Source organism: Ornithodoros turicata, chromosome 4 (genome assembly GCF_037126465.1).
Source record: "Ornithodoros turicata isolate Travis chromosome 4, ASM3712646v1, whole genome shotgun sequence".
Lineage (NCBI taxonomy): Eukaryota > Metazoa > Arthropoda > Arachnida > Ixodida > Argasidae > Ornithodoros > Ornithodoros turicata.
In genome coordinates this window covers 32,651,207-32,673,762 of record NC_088204.1, presented here as the reverse complement: position 1 = coordinate 32,673,762, position 22,556 = coordinate 32,651,207, and the positions used below count along the sequence as shown (strand labels likewise).

At 45.5% G+C, this 22,556-nt stretch overlaps 1 protein-coding gene across 1 annotated transcript in view; it reads right to left on the bottom strand.

The window, feature by feature from the left end:
* Positions 1–16,069, bottom strand: part of LOC135392954 (uncharacterized) — a 262,911-nt gene extending 246,842 nt beyond the window's left edge. The window contains exons 1-3 of the mRNA XM_064623587.1: positions 15,990–16,069; positions 14,909–15,019; positions 13,955–14,106 (exon numbers count right to left, since the gene is read on the bottom strand). Coding sequence (XP_064479657.1) covers positions 13,955–14,106; positions 14,909–15,019; positions 15,990–15,996 — 270 coding nt within the window. The 5' untranslated portion in view covers positions 15,997–16,069. The remainder of the gene's footprint in view (positions 1–13,954; positions 14,107–14,908; positions 15,020–15,989) is intronic.
* Between the last annotated feature and the right edge of the window lie 6,487 nt (positions 16,070–22,556).

Sequence of the window (22,556 nt, the reverse complement as noted above, 5' to 3'; positions counted from 1 at the left end):
GCGACCTTAGTGGCGAAACCAGGAAATATTTCCCTGTTATATTTTTGTCTGTTGTCTGTTGTTTCTCTGTCGTTGTGCTAGCCCATTTGTCTTGTAAACCGCAACGAATCTGTCAAAAGCGTCTGAAATTTAGACTCCTCCTTCGTAGCAGGGCCACCGGAGCACCACATGTCACATAAAATCTTCACCCTGATGTTAAGTGATGATATCGGTTAACCACTACGGTAAAGAGCACATGGAACCGACAGATCGCATAAGGTAACAGGAATCAGTAAGGTAACTGTTGATACCAAGTCGAGAAGAGACGTGACTAGTTACGACGATGTTTATTTCCAGAATGAATAACGCTCGCGACGGATGATAGTCAGGATGTGATGTGCGAGACATGCGCTCAGTCGTGTTGTACTCATGATGATCATGATATGTCCGTTGCATTAGCAACAGACTGCGGACCGGCAACGTCATGCTGTTGTATCTCAAGTGGGTACAGCGACCTGCTAGCGCGTCTAGTCACATGCCCAGTAGACGTTCGCACTGTATATGACCGTACCGTCCCGTCTTGTCCCTTGTGTCCGGATTGAATGCGGACCAGAGGCCAGAACATCCTTGGCTTTCTGTCTTCTGAAATCACGACGTCGCCTGGCGACATAGTCTTCCCCCTGTTTTGTTTGCAGTGGTTGGCTGAGCGGAGCTCCATTAAGGTAATGCCTCTGCCACCTTCGCCATGCTGCTTGGAGCAATGTTGCACGTTTCTGCCATGTGCGATGGATGGGTTCAGTCTCCTCTGTTGTCATCTCTGGAGGCACTATGGTAAGGCGTCTCACTGTGATGAACTCCGCTGGTGTTAGCGGAAGAATCTCATGTGGGTCATCGTACACGTAAGAAAGCGGTCGAGAATTAATGACGGCTTCCACCTCTGCTACGATTGACACCAGGTCTTCATACGTCAATGATTTTCTGCCGATGGTTTTCCTCAATGCCTGTTTCACAGACCTTATCAATCGTTCATAGAATCCACCCCACCACGGTGCATTTGTAGGAATGAACTTCCAGCTCACGCTGTTGGTCCCAAGCCAGTCCAGCACTTCATCGTCTCGTATACGTCGCCATAATGCAGCAAGTTCCTTGTTAGATCTTTTGAAGGTGGGTGCGTTGTCGCTGTATATTACTCTAGGCATCCCTCGCCGTGCGAAGAATCTTCGTAGTACGTGAACGAAGCTTGCTACCGACATGTCGCGGGAAACTTCTAGGTGGACAGCCCTTACGACAGCACAAGTAAACATGGCAATGTACATTTTCACGTTGCGTTGATGACTGTGCGTGTCCCTGACGTATAGAGGTCCTGTAAAATCCACTCCTACAACAGTAAATGGATGGCATTGTTGCACTCTGTCAGCAGGAAGTGGTGGCGTGTTCTCAGACGTTCTTGTCTGGTTGAATCTCCTGCAAACGGTGCACCTATGAAGAATGTTCTTCACCACCTGCCTTCCTCGAACTATCCAATAGTTTTCCCTGAGCTTTGCAAGGGTGTCTGCTACTCCTCCATGCATGACCCTTCGATGAGCTTGCTCGACGAGTAATGAGACGTAGTGAGCATTTCGTGGCATGATTATGGGGTGCTTTTCATCGAACGTAAGATTTGCCATCTGTAACCTCCCTTCAACCCTCATTATGCCGTTCTCATCAAGAAACGGTCTGTACTTCTGCATGAAGTGTCGTCTTTTTAGTGATTTCGCGGCCTTCAGGGTTTGATATTCTTCAGGGAAAGCTGTGACTTGTACATGTCGGAGCCAATAGTTCTTAGCGTTTTCAATCTCTTCCGTACTAAGTGGTCCATCGATAGAAGCCCCTTTACAGTTTCCACAAAATCTCTTTATCCACGCTGTTACTCTGTGGAGTCTATTTAGTGAGCTGAAGTTCGTGCAGCGAGTAACTTCTTCCGCTGGCGCCGTCGTTGTTGCAAGTGCTGTTTGCTCATGTTTCGCTTCTTCCCGGCAGCTTGGTGCTTCGAAGCACTCTTCAGGCCATGCTTGTTCATCTGTGAGCCAATTAGGGCCGTTCCACCACTTGTCGTTGGTCGTGAGTGTAGTCAGTCGAAGACCTCGAGTGACCATGTCCGCGACGTTTTCGGTCCCAGGACAGTGCCTCCATTGTGTTGGCTTCGTATACTTCTTGACTTCGTTAACTCTCCTTCGAACGTACTCCTTCCAATTCTCACTCTTACCGTGTAGCCAATACAGTACGATTGTCGAGTCAGTCCAGAAGAAAACTTGTCTGATGCCTGGGAATGCGTCCATCAACATTCTTGAAATTTTCACAGCTACAACAGCGGCTTGGAGTTCCAACCTTGGAAGCGTCTGCTTCTTGACTGGTGCTACCCTGGCCTTTGCCAGCACTATGTTTGAAGAAGCAGAGTCCGATGTTTTAATAACCAGGTACGCAACGGCGCCATACGCGTTGCAACTTGCGTCACAGAAAACATGCAACGATACATTCGTCGTCCACATGCCGTAGTACCTGTTGATCTTGATCTCGGTAAGGTACTGTAAGTCTTCATACCACCTTTCCCAACTCTCCTGTAGGTCCGCCGGAATAGGTTGATCCCAAGTGAGACTTTGTTGCCACATGTTTTGCATGTAGATCCTTGCAGCGATCGTATACGGTGACATCAAACCTAGCGGGTCGTATATGCTTTGAGCCGTCTGCAACACCTTCCTCTTCGTCCATACAGCAGGCTTTCCACCTTGAAGAAGGTTGGTAGCATTGTAAAAGAGGGAGTCCTGTTCCGTATCCCACTTCATTCCCAGAACCTTTATCACGCGGGAATCTCCAGCGAAGGGCGAGACTTCCTCCGGGTCCTGCAGGTACAAAGCGTTCAGCCGTGCTGAGTTGGAGGCCCATTTTCGCATGTTCATGCTTCCCTTCTGCATTATATTCTTCACCTCGTTGTACACGTTGATAGCGGCTTCCTCGCAGTCAGCACCAGATATAAAATCATCGACATACGTGCAATCGTTCAATAGTCTTGTTGTTTCCGGATACTCTACTTCGGACTCTCTCAGCAGTTTCTTCAATGTCGCCGCCAACAGGAATGTGCTAGGGCCAGTCCCGAACGTGACTCTCGTCATTCGCCATATTTCCAACTTATCGTCCACTCCTGTGGGCATAGCTTGATACCAGAGGAATCGCAGGGCATCTCGGTCTCTTTTGTGGATGAGTATTTGGAGGAATGCCTTTTCTATGTCGGCAGTAAAAGCAACAGCATGTAGTCTAAATCTCAGTAGGAGAACGCTTACATTCGGGTTCATATTGGGTCCGATGTGAAGATTCTCGTTCAAGCTGATCTCTTGAGTTTCATGAGCGGAAGCGTCAAACACGATACGACATTTCGTTGTAATGCGGTCCGTGCGAATGACTGCGTGGTGAGGTAAGTAATACACTGGTCTATCAACTTGTTCGTAATTGTATTCGTTCTCTGGCACCTTTTCTGCGACGCCGTCAATTAGATGTTTGCGGATAGCATCATCATACGTCTTGAGCAGGTCGGGCGTACGAAGTAAACGGTCCGTCAAACCTTTAAGTCGTTTCCGTGCGTTTCGTTCATTTGTTCCAAGGTCTATGTCGTCTTTCCAAGGTAGCCGTACTTCGTACCTTCCGCTGACGTTCCTGACTGTACTATTAAACCTGTTCAATACCTCACCTGAGGTTTTGTCGTCGTAATCGGCTTCGTCCTCTGGACCCCAAATGTTGTTAATGAATTGACGTTGCAGGCCTTGCCGGACACAGAGCATTACAGCTTGCTCCTGGGCTTGAGAATTCATCGTGTCGTTTACGACGCCATGCACAAACCATCCTAATTCGGTGGGGACACAGACTAGATCATCATTAATTCTCCTGATGTCATCTTGCACGAGTCTCCAGTACCAATCGGTCCCAATGAGAATGGAGATAGGAAGTTCTTGATCTGCCGTGGTGACATTCGATGTTCCCTCAAGTAGGAAAGTGCCCTTGAGATGCTCTTGACCGATGGCAGGAAGTACTTTGGCGCATATTTGTTGCGTTTGCAGGACGTCAATTTCTACGGCAGTGCCCTGTGTAGTTTGCAGCTTGACCGAAGTTTTGCTCAATGCCTTGGTGACTGTTGCTCCACCGAACGACCCTATGCTGATTTTTTCGACTCCGTGGGAGTGGCATCCTAATTGCTTCGCGAGCTCTTCGGTGATGAAACTGCGTTGGCTACCGCTGTCAAACAGAACGCGTACCCAGCATGTGTTTTCAGGTCCCTTCGCGCATGCCATTGTTGTGCCTAGAATTATCGTGCTTGACTGTTTAGAGGGAACTGCGGAGGCTGCTAAAACCACCTCTCCCGGGGGGTCGACCGGAACAGTGTTGACTTGTACTTGCTGGGTACTCCTATTGCGTATGTAGTCTGGGTCAGAGGCTCGTAGCGTGTCTTCGGCTGCACTTGCGACACCTGATGTACGACTGACAGCGACTAGCAATGTGATTTCGTCTCGTACATTTTAAACAGCATCTTGCTTCAATTAAGAGCCGCTTCTTCTCCTGTAGTGGGATATCGCTGTCGCAAGTGACCGTCCGATGTTGATCTGACTTGCAAAATAAACACGATTCATGATTTGCATTATTTGGTGTCCGTGCATTGTTGGCGTTTAAAACAGCAGAGGCCGTTGGCATATCGGTGGTTTTGACCTTACGAATATTCGGTTTCTCTTCGTGCTTCTCCTCACCGGTATACCCTAATGCACGTTCCTTGGACACTATTTTTACTCGCAAGTAGTCCATCAGGTCCTGAAAGTCCTGGCTGTAAAGGTGTACCGCACTGCCACTGGCCACATCTGCACCGCGAGTACTGTCATTAAATTCTTGTCGTTCCTGATGTTCAATGACCATGTCTTGGGGCAGCTTGCTTAAAATGATGGGTCTAAGTAGTGCGCTGTAAGCATCGGTTGATATGCCCAAAACCTGAAGGCTTCGTGCCCGGGATTGAATTTCATTGTAGAATTGCCGCAGTTTCGAAATATCTGCAGGATCCGTGACTGGGACCATGTTTGTCAGCTTCCTTATGTGCTCATCAGCTATGCGTGTGGATGATCCATATTCCTTCTTGAGAAGTTCAATTGCCTCGTTATAGCAGCCCTCATTCAAATTTAATCCACGGATGAGATCAGCAGCGTTCCCAGTTAACAGAGACGTCAAGTAACAGAACTTCTCAGTGGCGGTAAGCGCGTTGTTGTTGTGTACTGCAACTTCATAACGTGTCCAAAAAGGAAGCCATGCGTCTATGGCGCCATGAAACTTCGGGAGCTCTAATTTTGGCAGCTTTATCTTATTGTCCCTATGGACAGAAGCAGCTGGAACAGGGCTGGGGTTCAAAGCCGCCGAAGTCGACGCGCCCGTCGAAACTACTTGGGAGCGCAGATCTATGCGAGTGATGGTCTCCAAAATCTGATGGCGGTATTCGGTCGTGGCAGTCATCTAGCGTTCATATTCTTCGTCAGAGAATTTATCCTTGAGCTCGCTGTCAACAGCCTTCAAATCTCTGGAAATATCTGGGCTGAGCTTCTCTCTTAGTATAGCAATATCTTGCGCGGTTGTACCGGCAGCTTCCAATTTCTCGTCGATATCGTTCCTCAATCTTGTTGCTTGTGAGCGTAAAAATTTCCTGTCTCTCTTCAACTTGTCCATGGCCGACTCGATTCGAATATCCACGGGAGTAAGTCAAACCGTAAAACTCACCGTGGCCAACAATGCGAGAACCAGAGCCGTAATCGTTGTATCCTTCGTTCTTTTAACCTTGACTATCCTGGTCACGGCACCAATTTCTGTTGATACCAAGTCGAGAAGAGACGTGACTAGTTACGACGATGTTTATTTCCAGAATGAATAACGCTCGCGACGGATGATAGTCAGGATGTGATGTGCGAGACATGCGCTCAGTCGTGTTGTACTCATGATGATCATGATATGTCCGTTGCATTAGCAACAGTAACAATCACACTGAGCGGATAAAGGAATATGAACCCTGTAATGAGTAATTCCATATGAATATGAAATGTCTGTAATCACATGATCTGTTATCTAGAGCAAGACGGCTTTTTCACCAATACTCAGAATGAATTCAGGCGTGGTTTTTCAACTATTACCCAGCTAATTGATACTGTTCACACGCTAGCCGACTTATTGAATAATAATGGTCAGGTTGTTATGTTCTGTTTTTGGATCTATCGAAAGCATCTGATCGTGTTTCTCATGTTAAACTTATGAAGAAGGTGTCTTCTATTATCAATAACGAACGCTTAGTTAATTGGTTACAATTTTACTTGAAGGATAGGTCGCAATTTGTTGTCGTCAATGGTTGTTGTTCGTCCAGGGCCGAAGTGCGCTCCGGAGTACGGCAGGGTTCCATCCTCGGTCCCGTACTTTTTTTTATTTTCATTAATGATTTAGTCAGACGGTTATCAGTACATTGCGAATTGTATGCAGATGACTGCATTGTGTTCAATAGTGTAAACACCGTGCAAGATCAGGTAGTACTTAATGACTCACTGGATCGCATATCTGAATGGGCCACGGAATGGCAGATGGATCTGAATCCGGTTAAGTGTGTTCAAATGACAATTACACACAAACGCTGCCCCCTTTCTTACTCCTATTTGCTAAATAGTGTGCCACTCCGTGTTTTCGGTACTTACAAGTATCTCGGAGTTATAATACCTTTAGACCTGCGTTGGAATAACCATGTGGATCACATCACGAGAAGAGCAAGTAAGCGTCTCTGGTACCTTACACGCTTCATGCGACACAGTATCCGTACGACAAAATTAGCAGCGTACCAATCACTCGTCCGCCCCATTCTTGAGTATGCTGACGTGGTCTGGGACCCTTACACAGTGTCCAATATTACGAAGTTGGAACGCGTGCAAAGGCTCGCCCTTCGCTTTATCTGTGGCTCATACGATATGCGATCATCTGTTACTGCTCTATTCAAACAGGTTAGTATTGAGCCGTTGGCACACCGTCGGAAATTGCGTAGACTGAAGCTGTTTTTTCATATTTTAGCAGGCGAATTGGAAATTGATTATCGAAATTTGTTTTCGCTGAGTTCCATTCAACAGAGCAGAATTCGCCATTGCCGGCATGTAGACACTTTTCGACCGAGGGTAAATTGTTATCAGTATTCTTTCGTTCACCACAACGCTATTGAATGGAATGCTCTTCCGAACAGTGTTGTATGTGCCCAGTCGTCGCAGTCTTTTTGTGATAGATAAGATGCTATATATACGACTTAGTGAAATGTTGTTGTATGTTAAATGATGTTGCATGTACATTCATGCCTTGACCGACCTTAGTTGGCTGGCATTATAGTTAAATAAAAACCCATGTGGTAGGAGTGATACAAAGCAAAAGGTGCACGAAACCTGGAACTACAGGCACACAACCTTCAATTCGCGAAATCCAATGGCTTATGGACATATTTTCCAAGGTTCAAACATTACTAGCAAGGGGGTGAGTGGTCGCATGCTGTCGTCGCCCTGTTTGGGGTGTTTCGACGTTCGCTTGTGGTTCGGACTGCAGTAACTGTGTTTTCGCGTATTGTAGTGCCATGTTTCATGGACCTTTTTCTTGGTATCATTCGTAGCATGTGGGTTCCTATTACTTTATCCACTGAGCGTGATTGTTACCCTACTGATTCCTGTTACCATAGGCTCTATCTGCGAGCTCAGTCTTACCGCAGCGGTTAACCGATATCATCACTTAACATCAGGGTGAAGATTTCACATGTGATGCTCCAGTGTCCTGTTACTAATGTGAAATCTATGAATTTCAGACGCTATTGACAGATTTGTTTCGGTGCACAAGACAAGTGAGCTAGCGCACACCCGACGTGGGAAAATCAACACATATCACTGACATCTTGAAGACATCAACTTAAGCTACAGGTCATTGCAAAGCTTTGTACTGAGTTGGGTGTACTGCGAAACAGGTAGGGTGTGTAGTTCACCCATGTAACTCCAACATCTGCTCCGTGGCAGCGCAAGCTTTTACAACCGTGCCCTTGAATGTAACCATGTTCAATAAACTAGATAACACGGAAAAGTTTCCTGGTTTTGCTACTATATGGTCACCCTAACAATATTCAGCTTGACATACTTTCATCTTTCTAAGATCTGTGTTGCTTTCAGAATGTATCCCACCCTTTGGTGCTTTGTGTGTAGGTGGATTTCGGTCTCCCACTATGTGTCACTGGATGCACCCCGTATAATCTTTCCTCCGCATCGTCATACGACCGCTAACCCAGTAGCGGCTCCTTCAACGTGGTACATAACCTTATGGGCGCGGTATAAGCAGTCTCATAATTCCGATGTGGCTCGCACGTTTGGAGCAATTGAGATGCTTGTAATGGGCACTGACAAGCCGGTCAGATTATTGGTATGCGCTTTTCGGCCCAGATAAGCCGCCGATGGCGAAGGTCATGTCATCCCCGTGCTTCTGGTCGTTTTTGGTTTCCGCTCATTCGCATTACGAAATTGGGTGATGGATATTTCAACATGGCTGCTTGTTTGGTGGTGGTCTTAAAAACAGAATTACTTCCAACGAGGACTATCTCCCGTTCGGCTGTCTCACTTTTACCCGAAAGGCCATATTTAAAGACTTCATCAATTTACTTTAGCTAATTATGCGTCTAGTGGTTAAAAACTACCTTCGTGACGACGTCCTCTGGCCATAAACTCACCTGACAAAACGGAAACCATGCTTCTGTCTTAACTTTTTTATAAATAAAATATCTGCAACGAATAACTAAAACCCTATGTAGTGTACTCTAGAGCAGCCATTAGCATCGCGGACGAACCAATGCCAACTTCTATGTCTATAGGAACACAAATTCAAAGAGTTGTGGCAACCGACGGACGCATAGCTGACTTGGAAGCGAGCTCTGAGGTCACCTCTTCTGTTGAAATAGCATTCATCTCACCATGCCGTGTTCCCGCTGTGTTTGTTGTGGTGCTTCTAAGTCGGCGAGCTGGTAGTCGGCGATTACTCCCCTGCAACCTGGGCATTTAAATGCACTCGCTGGATATCGAGTGGTGTTCATTGAGACGTTTAAACCTGACGTTGGCGACCTCTTCATTGGATGATGTGATGTACTGGGGCTAAATCAGTTCCAAGGCATTCGTGGCTGCCGTCCCTACGGCGTGCACCTTGCTAGTAGCTTTCTCCAACATCAGTTTCCGTTCCGTAAGCAATGGCCTTTTCATGCTCGCATCCTTGACACTATATGCAAGCCTCACACGTATCCAGTGGGCTTCCAAACGCGATGAACTCTTATGGTTTAGTATTTGATTTCATACCCGCTCCACCGGGAAACAACTGCAGTTGTTTCCCAGTGGAGTGGGACAGATGCGACAGTCCCTTTAAACCGTATTCCGTCGGAGAGAAGATTACAGCTAGAGTAGTATTAGCGCACCAGTATTTTTCTCGGGTATGAAATCAAATACTAAACCATAAGAGTTCATCGCGTTTGGAAGCTCACTGGATACGTGTGAGGCTTGCATATAGTGTCAAGGATGCGAGCATGAAAAGGCCATTGCTTACGGAACGGAAACTGATGTTGGAGAAAGCTACTAGCAAGGTGCACGCCGTAGGGACGGCAGCCACGAATGCCTTGGAACTGATTTAGCCCCAGTACATCACATCATCCAATGAATGTGCCGTTTTACGCCTCATTCATCACCGACACTGATAATGTCGGAAATCCGACACGAATTAACTTTTGTTAAATTAGTTATTGAATTAGTTTCTAATTTGTGCTATTGGATGTAGTGCATAGCAACAGCAGAAGAGAGACGAGAGACGTATACCTGTAAGACGTAGACAGCAGAAGACGTATGTTGTAAGGCGTACGCCGGAATTCCCTCTATGGATATCGATGAAAATGTCACTCGGACAAAATTTATCAAGGAGCGCCCTCTGGCTCGGACAAATCGAATCAGGGAGCGGCCGGAGAGCCTTTGGCGCCCGGCGGGCAGATAGGAGACCGTCTTCATGTCGCGGAGAATCTGCGGTCTGCTTGTGGAATGTCACTTCTGGGTTAGCGTCGGGCGTGTCCGAACAACCAGAAGCGTAACACCGTCTTCCATGCGGCATGGTGTGGCAGAACTCACACTGGCAAGCGAAAGTCGGCGATTTGTCGAGGACTTTTTACTTACGGCAAATTATGGGGGTCATTTCATGGCAACACGGCCTACCACTCGGAAACTGCGAGGCCGGCGCCCGCGCGGGATCACGTGACTGTTGCCATCGGAAGACGAATGCCAGGAATCTATCGGTTTTTCACGCGGTCACTCGTCTTTGTCGTCTGCTGACCCACGTGTACTTCGCCCGGCGGACCAATGACGGCCCTCTGGACATTCGCGATGCGGGTGTGACGACACCGGATATAGCTGACCAATCCGCTGCCCTGTCGCTTCGAGGCTCGACAAGAAGATGCTAGATTGCAAATTCTTGGCACGTGGAAGGCTCCACGCGAACATGCGAGATCTCGCAAAACTGGCGAGTACAGGCGCGGTCTGGCAAAAAAAAGTTGCCACGAAATGAACACCCAAAACACCCAAATTCGCCACAACTATATTGCGCTGCGAACGCGAAGCAAACGAGGTCGGAGACTGTCGCCTGCGCTGCGCCATGGTGTTACGATTTCTGGGGCTTCCTTACTGAGGATTCCTTCCTATTTGCAGAGGGAGTGCGAATCTTTGAAACTTATTTTTCTTTAACTGTGAAACTTTATTAACATGCAACCTCTTTTTGAAGAGAAATTGGCTAAGTACACTACGAGTGCGGTACCGAATATTGCCGTATCGGTCTTATACACACGTTTCCGGATGGGATAGTCCCTTTATGCTTTCCTCCGTAGAAGCTTCTTGGTTCCGCGTCTGCGACGAGGGTGAGGACTGTTGGAAAAGCCTCCTTGTTATTTCGTCGCTCCGATGAACCCAGAGAAATACAATTTTGTCGGGTCAGGTCTGGTTTTCTAAGACCAGAGGTCACTGACGCGCAGAGGGCGGCACTTCTGACTCATGCTGACTCAGCATCTCCGCTCGTTTCTCTGCTTCCTCATTCCTGCTCAGCTCATTTGCCATATTCAGCATCACTGAGTACGAGAGAGACCTCGCGAGTGGGAGTTTTGCCAAACATACCATGTTCCGCAGTGTAGGAGCTGTATCTGCTTTGACAATGAGAGTGCACTTCGCCATGGTCTTAGTATGCTACAATTGAAATTATTTAGGGTAGGTTACTTATAGAACACGCGAAAGACCTCTACTCCGTAAACCTTTAAAAAACCTCTCCTCGTGGAAAGAGCGCATGCCTGAACGAGAGAACGTAGTGCGTCTCCTGAGTCCCGGCACGTGTCCACTGACGTACAGCGGCACACCTCAAGCATGTATAACCGGCGCGTGAAATTAAGAAAAAAAAAACAAACAAAAGAAAACAGAGAGAAAGGAAGAGAGTCGTTTCCACGTCACGCGACGGTCGTCTGTGTCGTTTGCAGCTGCTTTCTCTGATTATTTTGCTTCTGTATATGACAACGTTACCCCGCTTACAACTAAAGCTGCTGACGCCACTTGCATGCTGATCATTTGCATACCTATGCCCTATGCATGTCCTATCCATACTGATCATTTACCAGTGTTTGTTCCGACTGAGAGTGACGTTGTTGCTGCGGTCCGTCGACTAAAGCGGACGACCACGCCGGGGTGTGATGGTATCCCCGCTGTACTCCTCAGCTTAGTGTGATATTTTTGCGCCTGCACTTATGTATATTTTCAACCTGTCGCTAAAACTCATGGTTTATCCTAGTCTCTGGAAGTCACCTGTAATTGTTCCTGTTCACAAGTTAGCAAACAAACTAATTGTACAAAATTATAGACCTATAAGCATACTATGTGCCTCCTCCAAAGTACTTGAACACAACGTTTGCACTAGCCTCCTCTCTTTTTTTCAAAGCCGAGTTTGTAGAGAATCAACATGGTTTTCTTGCGGGGAGATGAACGCTCTCCAACCTTGTGTCTTTTCTGTCTATAGTTTCGCAGATTGTCAACACACGTGGTCAAGTTGATGTTATTTATCTCGATATTTTCAAAGCATTTGACCTAATGATCAGGATATTATTTTGTCCAAACTGTAATCGTATGGAGTCTCTGAATGTTTTATCCGCTTTCTTGAATTTTATTTAGGCGAGCGCGCTTGCTCTGTCGTCGTCTCTGGTTCTCACTCTAATGTTTTCATTCCTTCGCTAAGTATTCCGCAAGGGTCCAGTCTTGGCCCGTCGCTCTTCAACATTTTCATTAATGACCCTGTATCATTGGTTAAACATTCAACTCTGTTACGGTACGCTGACGACATCAAAGTAATGCGAACTATATCAGCACCTTCAGATTGTGTTCTCTTGCAAGAAGACATAACTAGTATACATAACCGGTGCACGAAGAAGTGCCCCAAGGTAAACGTTGCATATACCAAGATTGTCTCATTTACCCGTAAACAAATGCTACTGCATTTCACTACATGTCTAGCACAGAAATTTCTTTGGTCAGCACTGTCCGTGACACTTTTGATATCAAACTGACGTTCTATGATCATGTCGCTAAAATCGTTCTTCCATTTTTCAGACACTGGGTTATTTAATCTGTAATTTAAGTTTTTGACATCCCCTCTGTTTTTGTTAAAACATTCGTTTTACCACAGCTAGAATATGCATCCGTCGCATTTTGATCACAACTTTTACCTCCGGGACGTCCCTGACTTCGAGACGTCCGGCTGCTGTAGCCTCTTAAGGGCATTTACTTTGAGTAACAAACGCGTGCAGCATATGATTGTCCTTCACATACAATATTGGAACAACGTACATCTCCGAGGGCAACCAATGAAAGATGGGCTGCAGAACTACTCATAGGCGTTTCCAGACAACCGTGTCGCAAGCAGTACGTAATACCTGCCCTTATCACCCACTCGAACGTTGTCAGATTTTGGTAAGCTCATGTGATATTTTTTCGACATGTCCTCCCTTTTAACACATTACATACTGCTTGTCTTAAATTCAGTCATCTTCATGCGACTTATTTGTTCCTTGTATCTTCATTTTTGTCGTGTATAGTTACCTTTTTTTCTCTTCTTCATTGTACTCCTTCAAATATTGCCTGATATATTGCACTTCTGGAACCTTCCTTCTCGTTTTGTTATTATGTCACTCATAGATTTACCAAATGTATGTATGTTCTTTTAACCTCCTAGTGTCTTGGATTATTGCCTTCCTGCCATTGCCTTTATATCATTAATGTGTGTTGCTTCTTGTATATATGTACATTACTGTAATTTGATAGTGCGTCAACACCTAGGCTCTTACGGCTGTTCTTGGGCACAATAAACTCACTCACTCACTCTATCTCTCTCCCTCTGTGTTTCTTTCTTCCTTTCTCAGACCGCTTTTTGAAAATTCGATGGCGCAGTGACAATTAACCGCTGCGGCAAAATGTTTTACATAGTGTCTCCTGGTGGACAACTTCAAAGATGAGGCAGGATTTCGAGTCATGTTAAATGTCATCTCAGTGCTCCTTTAAGCGGGGTCACTGAGAGGAAGAGCTCCACTGGCAAAAAGGCAGGGCAATCGGATTTTTAAGCCCCATATGTAGGGCACAGTGGCAGCCAACCAGATTCGGCTTACATACGGTACAATAGCTTGTAGCGTGGCGCCATGGCCGAAGGAAGAAATTGCACAAATAGAGCTTTCCCTACACCGGCGACTTTGACAATTTCAATCCAAACATGAAGAGTTAGTCCCAGTCTCGTCACCAATACAGGGCTCGTATCTTATGTCCACACATTTTCAGCACAAGAAATGGGATTTGGGTGGGCGCTTATATCTTACGACGCTTACAACATTTAGATGACTTTGTCCATAGATGTAGAATTGTTCTTTCGATATGGTGCTGTAGCTGCGATCACCGACGAAAAGGACTGTGATTGGTCGGGTTTCAGCCAACTTGGTGAGCTCTGCATCGGTGAGCGGACGTTTAGTTGTCGTCGTAGCTGGAACAAAAAGAACGTACGTTACGCCGTAGTCGTCATGAACCTCGAGGCAATCTCCTCTCCTTCACAACGACACTATAGCTGAAATTTGCTCGCAGCCATGTTTTCTATTCGACATGTCCACAAACGGAGGAGTTCAAACGAGTATTGTGCTCAAAACATTGTGTCTGTAAGGTAAGGCATGCATGTCGCTACGCGAGATCATCGGTTAGCCATGCGAAGCAACCGTCAGGACGAGAGGTTTACAGTTGTGTGCAAAATGCAGGTGGGAACATAGTATAGGAGACGAGTGTCTAGTTTAGTATGCAACTGGAGTAAACTTCAAGGGTAATTGTGCCGACATGTATGTGGAAAGTGCACCAGAAAAACCTATAAAAATACTAGCTGTTAAATATTATGTCTCCCAAACACCACTTCGGAACATCATCGGTATCACGGCTCGTGAGCGGGTCTCCGTCAGAGCAGTTCATTCCATTAAACGTTGTCCATCGTACACTATACCGACCCCTTCTTTATCTACTTTATCACTGACGTTATCTAATATGACCTTGTATCCACTCGGCCGCTCGTAACCTGTAAAGCGTCTACATCTGTTCAGCACTTATGCCTAAACGCATGAGCAAAATTTCATCACTGAAATTTACAATGGGCAGTAGAACGAGGCGCAATTGCAAAATCAGTGAACATCAGAGTGGCGATCTCCGCGACGGTAAGGAATCTTCAAATTTGATTAGCAATTTTGGGTGTCAGTATTGTCTCTGATCCCTACCTATGCATATTTTCAATTCATGTTTATACATACTTGTTGTGGTGGTTGTGACTATTGGTGTCGTCCTATCCTCTTGGATTGCTTTGGGCGTAGTTTCTTTGGCCACAGTTGTGTGCGGTACAAAACCGTAGATGAAACTGTCACCTGTAACAGTTAAGACGAGAACTCTAACAAAAAATATACACTTTGTACAACTGAAACGGAACTGTTTAGATATAAACATTCTCGCAAATTTTCAGTCTCAAGCAAACAATATTTATTACATTACAACACAATATTTAAGCATTTACCATATTAGAAGGCCATCGCCCCGTTTATGGACAAGATAATAAAACTATAAACAATGGTCTTAATTATCTGACATGTGAGGAAATAAACAGCTGTCCAAAGGACACACAGACGAAGAGCGACAACACACATACTGCTAATACGAATACCGATATAGCCGTATTCATATTGCCATTGTTCGTCTGCGTGTCCTTTGGGCTGCTGTTCATTCTCTCACACGTCAAATACCAACTGCCCCGTCTTGCCACTCTTGTACAAAAAAGGTCTTATCTGTCACGAAAGTTGTCAAGGGGGGCCCAGTGTTGTTCGAAAAATCGTATTTTCTGCTATAACATGTCTATCAGCACGTCAGCATGTCAGCAATTAGTGGATGAGTGCTTTTACGCTGACCAGTTTCAGCAGCAAACGGAAAAGAAATAAATCGCAGAAATAAATCGCGTTTTTCCTTCATGATGCTGAACGAATCACTCTTGTTCTAATCTCATCCTCTGGTTAAAGTGCAGAGCATTCTGTGGACTTATAGCAAATACACACTGCGGCTTCATAGTTTTGACTGTGGTACATGGAGCACCAGTAGGTAAGAGGCCACTTTTCAAAGTAAATGTGGTGAAGAACACAGAAACAAGGGTGGGTTTAGCAATGAAATGACACAGAGTCGGCAATAGGAAAACACCAATGCATCATACGTGATTGCTCTCTGAAATTAGTTTTTGACACAAAAGACGCTACAGGCATTTAAGGAGGGCAAGAGAGGCCACTCTCCTGGTTATTTCACATTTCAAGTGCGCATACTTGTTGAGGAAGATACAATTTCCAGTGATCGTACCTTCCATGAGGAGAATCCCCGCTCTTATAACGATGAGGACGAAAATGATTCCCAGAACAAGTATTACACAGGCCAACAGTCGGCTTCTGGAAGTGAAATAAACAGCAAAAATAACTGGAAGTTGACATGGAGATTTCTCAAGTTCATCGAGAGTTACTGCGAGTCGCTCTCGGATCGCTTAGTTGTGACTGCCGGAGTGGCGTGGAGTAGCATCAGTTTTTCTCGTGCCTTATCTAGGTCCAAACCCCGACATCTAAGTCGCAGTAAGTAATACACGTACATCTATCATACATCTATCAGTATCACATGATACTCTTACCATGTGACCGCGACTGTTGCACCAGTAGAACTAAGTGTTTGAAACCTATCATATTTAGGTTACGCTCAATTTCAGGGAACGGTCACAAAAGGTCGCAACATGGTATCTGCAGGGAGAATACGAGTCGGATTGGATTGGGTACGAGTAATACCACACTTCTCTGCTCTTTTATTTTTGTGACACAGACCTAGCGACGCAGCTGTTGCAGCAGTTGTGCACAATCACGCCGGCTCACAAATTACAGTGATGAAAGCAGGCATCGACCGCTTTGCCATTCCAGAGTTGTTTCCGTTCGCCTTTTCCCAGAATTTTCTTCCCTCCCTCTGGTTGCTATAACTAGTGTAGCTCATCGCCCGGGGAATAGCACTTTTATTTATTTATTTATTTATTGATAGTACCCTCAGGGCCGTGAGGCATTGCAGAGGGGAGGGGCAAACAGACAGGCATATAACAAAGGATAAAGCTCTGTAAATACAAATGTAACACAAAACAATTAGCAATGCATGTAAATGTAGTTACAAGTAGAAACGACACTTTCAATGCGTGATGTTAGTGGTTGGGGTGGTGAAGTAAGTCTTCGAATGGTGTCCTTGAAGGTAGATGAGTCGCGGATATTAACAACGTTCCGCGGTAGACAATTCCATTCACGAGATGTGCGGATGAAAAACGAGGCAGAGAAAGAATTGGTGTGGCAAGGGTGCACGAAGACCTTACGTGCGTGATCGATGCGTTGTGAAATGTACAGTGGAGCCAATAGGTAAGACGAGAGAACGGGATCATCGTGGTAGTATATTTTTTGGAATAGGATGAGACGGGCCATTTTACGGCGATGCGAGAGAGGTGATAAGTGTCAAAGTTGTTTCATGTGTGTTACGCTAGATGTGCGGTTGCCATTTGATAGGATAAAGCGCGCAGCTCGATTTTGTACTGATTCGATCATTTTCACTAGATTATCGGTAGCCGGGTCCCACACCGACGCCGCATATTCGAGTTTGGGTGGAACGAGTGATTTATACAGATGAAGCTTCACATTGGTAGGAGCCTGATGAAACGAGCGGCGAATGAAACTAAGAATTGAGTTTGCATGGCCGCATATGTGGGCTATGTGGGTTTTCCATGACAGGTTAGATTATATGTGGACACCTAGGTACTTGAACGTGGAGACTCTTTCAAGGTTCACACCACTAATGTTGTATACGACTAGGGGGGATGGTTTGCGGGATCGAGAGATTCTCAGATTCTTGCACTTACTGATGTTCAACTCCATGGACCAAGTAGAACACCAGTTCGCAACAGAGGCCAGGTCGGACTGCAGCTGGTTAGTATCGAGATTGCTGGCAGTAGGAGTGTATATGACACAGTCATCGGCATAGAGTCGCATAGTGGAGGAAACGAGGGTGGGCAAACAACAACTTTATTTTGAGATGGAGAGTGGGGAGGTTCATCGCCAAAGGCGATACTCTACCCCATTGCTGGTAGGGTTGTGGGGAATAACATAAGGAGCCCACCAGGGTGGGCAAGTCAATGATGAAGATAAGGAAAAGTAAGGACGAAGTAAGTAGGACGAAGCGTTGGGGAACTTCTGATACTACAGGTGCGGATGAGGAATTGGTATAGTTCACGCAGACAAATTGCGAGCGATCAAGCAGGAATGCCTGGATCCAGGCCAGGAGTTTAGTGTCGATATTAAGGTAGGAAAGCTTCGCAAGTAAATGGCTATGGTATACCTTGTCGAAAGCTTTACTGAAGTCGAGAAATATACAGTCGACTTGTAACCCAATGTCAAGACAGCGGAAGATGTCATGAGAGAAGGCTGCTAACTCAGTTTCGCAGGAAAACTGCTTCCGAAAGCCGTGCTGATATGGGGTGAAAAAGAAGTTCGACTCAAGATGACGGATTAGATGAGAGTATATAATGTGTTCCATGATCTTGCATGGCACGCTGGTTAGTGACATGGGGCTTGATGCGCTGGGCTTGAGGCTTTTCTCAGTGTTTGTAGCACATGTTTTCTGCTGTGTGCAATTAAATTGACGTGTCGTTTTGAAGCTGTACACTTCGCAATTCCTGATATGCACAAATCTATACATTCACATGGAGCGAAAGTGCACTACTGCAGCGGCTTCTCTGGCACACACGTTAACACACATAGATATCAGGATCGTCTGTCTGGGATAGCCGGTCCAACGTCTTTGATCAGTGCAGGCGTTTCGGTATACCATTGCTGTTGCCTGGTGGCTAATGAACTGTAACGTAAGTTGTTGATGGCGGTCGCACGCAAGTGTGTATATTCAGTATTTTCCACGACCTACTATAGATGCTAACACGGCCATGTATTCGAGCTTTCCCCAGCGCCGCTGTTTCGTAGTTCGCACGCCCACCACTGCAGCTCTGTGGCGCTAATAGCGTGCAATACTTATGCTGTCGCTCCCGTACGAATCACATGGGAAGTTACCTTCTCTGTGCGGTTTTCCCCTTCCTAAAGTCATTTTCAAGCAGAAACGCGGTGGCATGCAGCAGTGCCACATGTACTAAGCCATCCGCGATCGCGTATTGAGTGGTTCCACTCTGTAAAAGCGATAGCAAGTAGAGAACAACGTTACATGAGTTCCCGTCGGACCCAGTCCTCTGCCAAAACTGGACAACAGCAATATCCCGAGGACATAATCCAGGTAGTCCACATGACTGTGAAACGTGGTATGAGCTGACGCTCTGAGATCTATTGTTACGAATGTCTTTCCCGATTATGTTTCAACTTTCGTAAGTTTAGGGACAGAGTCTGAGCGGGCTCCGTCAGACACGGCACCCGTGTGCTCTCCACATTTCGCTCCGAAGTGGTACAGAGCCGACCTCAAGATTAAAAAAAAGAGAAAAAAACTTAAGCAAGGTTCCTGCCCGACAATATGCCCGGAGCACCCGCCACACAAGCAACCGAAAGAAAAGAAATGCCACTGCGTCATTAGAAGCACCCGCTAGGATCGCGCCAAAGAAGCAATCCTGTCAGCGCACCGGCACCGCCCACCTTGGACGAACAACAGGCGCAGACAGTTCACCTAGCAGACATGGACCTGCCAGGTCTTGAATGCAGCTGGGAGCAGCAGAGATGGAAGAAAACATGGTTCACCAGCCAAATCACAGTAGTACATAGAGCAGTCTTGCAGAACCAAACGAGCAGGTAAGGAATATTAGTTAGCCATTATGTAGAAAATGACATGATTTATCTGCTATATTCCGCATACTGTTGCAGCTCGACATGGACATTACAGCATCAGAGGTGTGCCAAACAGCGCTCTCTGCAAAAAAAAAAAAAAAAAATTGAAATGACGAAGAGCAAGCTGCAGACCCCCCAACGAAGGCCTTGACGTCAGGCCGCTGAGATTTCTAGCCTGAAAGCTACGCTTGCCAATACTGAGAGGAAACTGCAGGTAAGCCTGGAACGCATTGAATAATTCGATGTCCTGGTCTTTGAATGCAAGAGGATGCACATTTTCTATCTAACATAAATGTGACGTTCACACTCATATCGACCTGTATTAAAGGGACCGAAAAGTGAAAAATAACCCCCATATTTTTGCCCACTGTCGTGCACAACATCGTTGTTTGATAACACACAGAAAGCATTACTTCTCAATTCGGCATATTTTTGACGTATAAATATTTTGAAGATTGCCGGAACATGGACGGTGCTGCCAGCGAACGGCGAAAAAGAGCAACTTGGGTTTCAGGTCCTGGTCTCCCAGGGATTGGTCAACCCTTACCACGTGAGAGTTAATTTTGTAGAGAACAAAGGTGACGCACATTATCTTACAGCTAAACACTATTTTAAAAATGACGCTCACTTCCATAGCGTTTACGATAATAAAGCATTCAGCTACTTACGCAGCTACTTACGCCGCTATACGAGCTACGATCCGCCGCGCCATCTGCAAGGCCGTCTGTGTTATCGCGGTTATTGTTTACGTCGTGGGCGGTCGTGTTGGTCGCGCGAAGAGGAGTGAATGACATGTTCGTGGTTGTTGCGTCAATTATTCGAGAGACCTACATATGCCTGGTGCAGTTTTGGTGTTCGGGAATGCAAGAATCATGTTCGTTCACCATCGGCGGCAGGCGTTCCTACCACAAGATTCAACAGGAGAGTGCGCGAAAACGAATGTGGTTCAAAACACTCGGTTATTAGATGTAGCAGTCGTGTGGTATGTGCTGAGCTCATTTTGCTGCCGATGACTACGAAGATACCGTAGAAGGCGAATTGCGAAGACGTCCGAAGCACACTGATGCTGAGTACCCAGTGATTTTGCTTCACCGAGGTGACGAGTTCAACACAACGTCTTAGGTATGTACAGGCGTCACACATGTATAAATTATAATATAGCGACGACGTATTTCATTTAACTTATGTTATCCTACTTGTCCCGTACTCAACATTGTCAACATCAACAAATTTAATTTTAGGGGCCTTCCAGTGTTGAAGTGGCGCAAAACTGCTTCGTATGTGTGATCCAGGCACTCAAGTTGACATGACAGAAATAGCTGAAAGCAGGTATGCAAAGTCCACACGTGGAAGCACTAGATTTGTTACGTGTTGCAGACTTTGTGACATTTTTTTTAGTCTTTGGACAGTGCAGAACATTAGTATGACGTCAACAAGAGGAGAAGAAACCGATGAGAACTACTAGCTTGTTTGAAGGGTACGAGAATACTTCCTGTTGAGATGGAGTTATGACATTATGACTAAGGAACGCTAATTAATTTTCTAGAGATGCATCCTCTACACTTGAATACCCAGTGCAACAGCAAACGTTCATTGTCTTTGAAGCCACAACTACTGGAATTGTTCAATGTGTGTCAGAGCTGCAGTGAGCCATGCAAGGTTACCACATCATATTGGTCCTAAATTTGCAGAGTTCCCCTATCTCGGACGCAACTGTCATTTCTCTTTATTGCTCTTCCGATCCTACCTTCTCAGAGACTAATATGTTTCACCGTACACTGCATGGGCACTGCTTTTCTCTACTCATGCTTTCGGTTTCTTGTTCTGTTGAATAAATCTTCACTTGAGTTTGCAGCCAGTACACTGTCTACTGTGTTTGCCCCTCATCTATATTGATGTGCTCTAACGGTATAGCACATCAACATCCCAACGACCTACCAAACAACCTTGCCTAGTCCAACTTTTGGATGGAAACTAGACGATGTGGTAACATCCACATATATAAAGTTTTAGTTGACAGAGATTTGCTGTTTTTGTAGAACCTTCATTGTACATTTCTTTTGTCTCACTTAGCATGCCTGAAGAAATGTCCTGATCTTCATCAAGATGACAGGTCATTGTTCGATCTGCAGCATCATTTTTCCTGTAATCTTTTCACCAAGAGAGAATACAAAAGTGAACAAATGATAAAATAGAACTAGCTTGTTGAATTCAAAAGGGAAAGACGAAACTGTTTATACTTCTCTTGTTTATTTTGTTGCAGGTTTTACAACTCTATCAAGTACGTCAAAACATCAGAGGGCAGGAAGTCGTACTCTATTTCCTAAATCCCTGGACAATAAAAAAGAAAGCTATGGTTTGAATTGTGACAAAATGTTGCTTCTGCTCTTATATTATATTTCAATTAAATGTTACGATGCATTTGTAGTGTACACTGAAGCCAGTTTCAATTTGCAGAGCTGTCAAAAGTACTTTACAAAAGTACGTCTCAGTTACAGTAACAGAGAACTTATGCAATAAATTATTTAGCCATTTTGGAGTACTATGCACTTCAATGGTTAACTTTGAACCCAGATCAAGGGTTAATAATAATTGAAGTCAGCCCTCAAGTCCTTCTTTACAAATGTTAGTTGGCGACGTGATAAGGAATCAGTTACAAGTACTCCGTTTAGCAAAACAGATTTAATTAAGTGTTAAATCCGAATCTTGGTTCAATTATTAGTTGACATTTGGAAACGTGGTCACTAACAAGTATACTAAAAGGTTATGAACACAGTTCAGCTGAATGACACTGATGAAAATTGTCTTTCTTACTCCTCACGTCAGTGGCGTAGCCACGGGGGGGCTAAGGGGGGGGGGGGGGGCTTGAGCCCCCCTACCTGCCACGCGGACCCACGCAAATCGCGCATATCCGAGGCGAAAATAATATATGGGGGGGGGGGGACAGTGTGACGATCGCGAAAGTTCCTACAGTTCATGGCGTCTATCTAATCGACACTCTTGAATGGTTTTCAAAGTATACGCTTTTCAAAATCCTTCC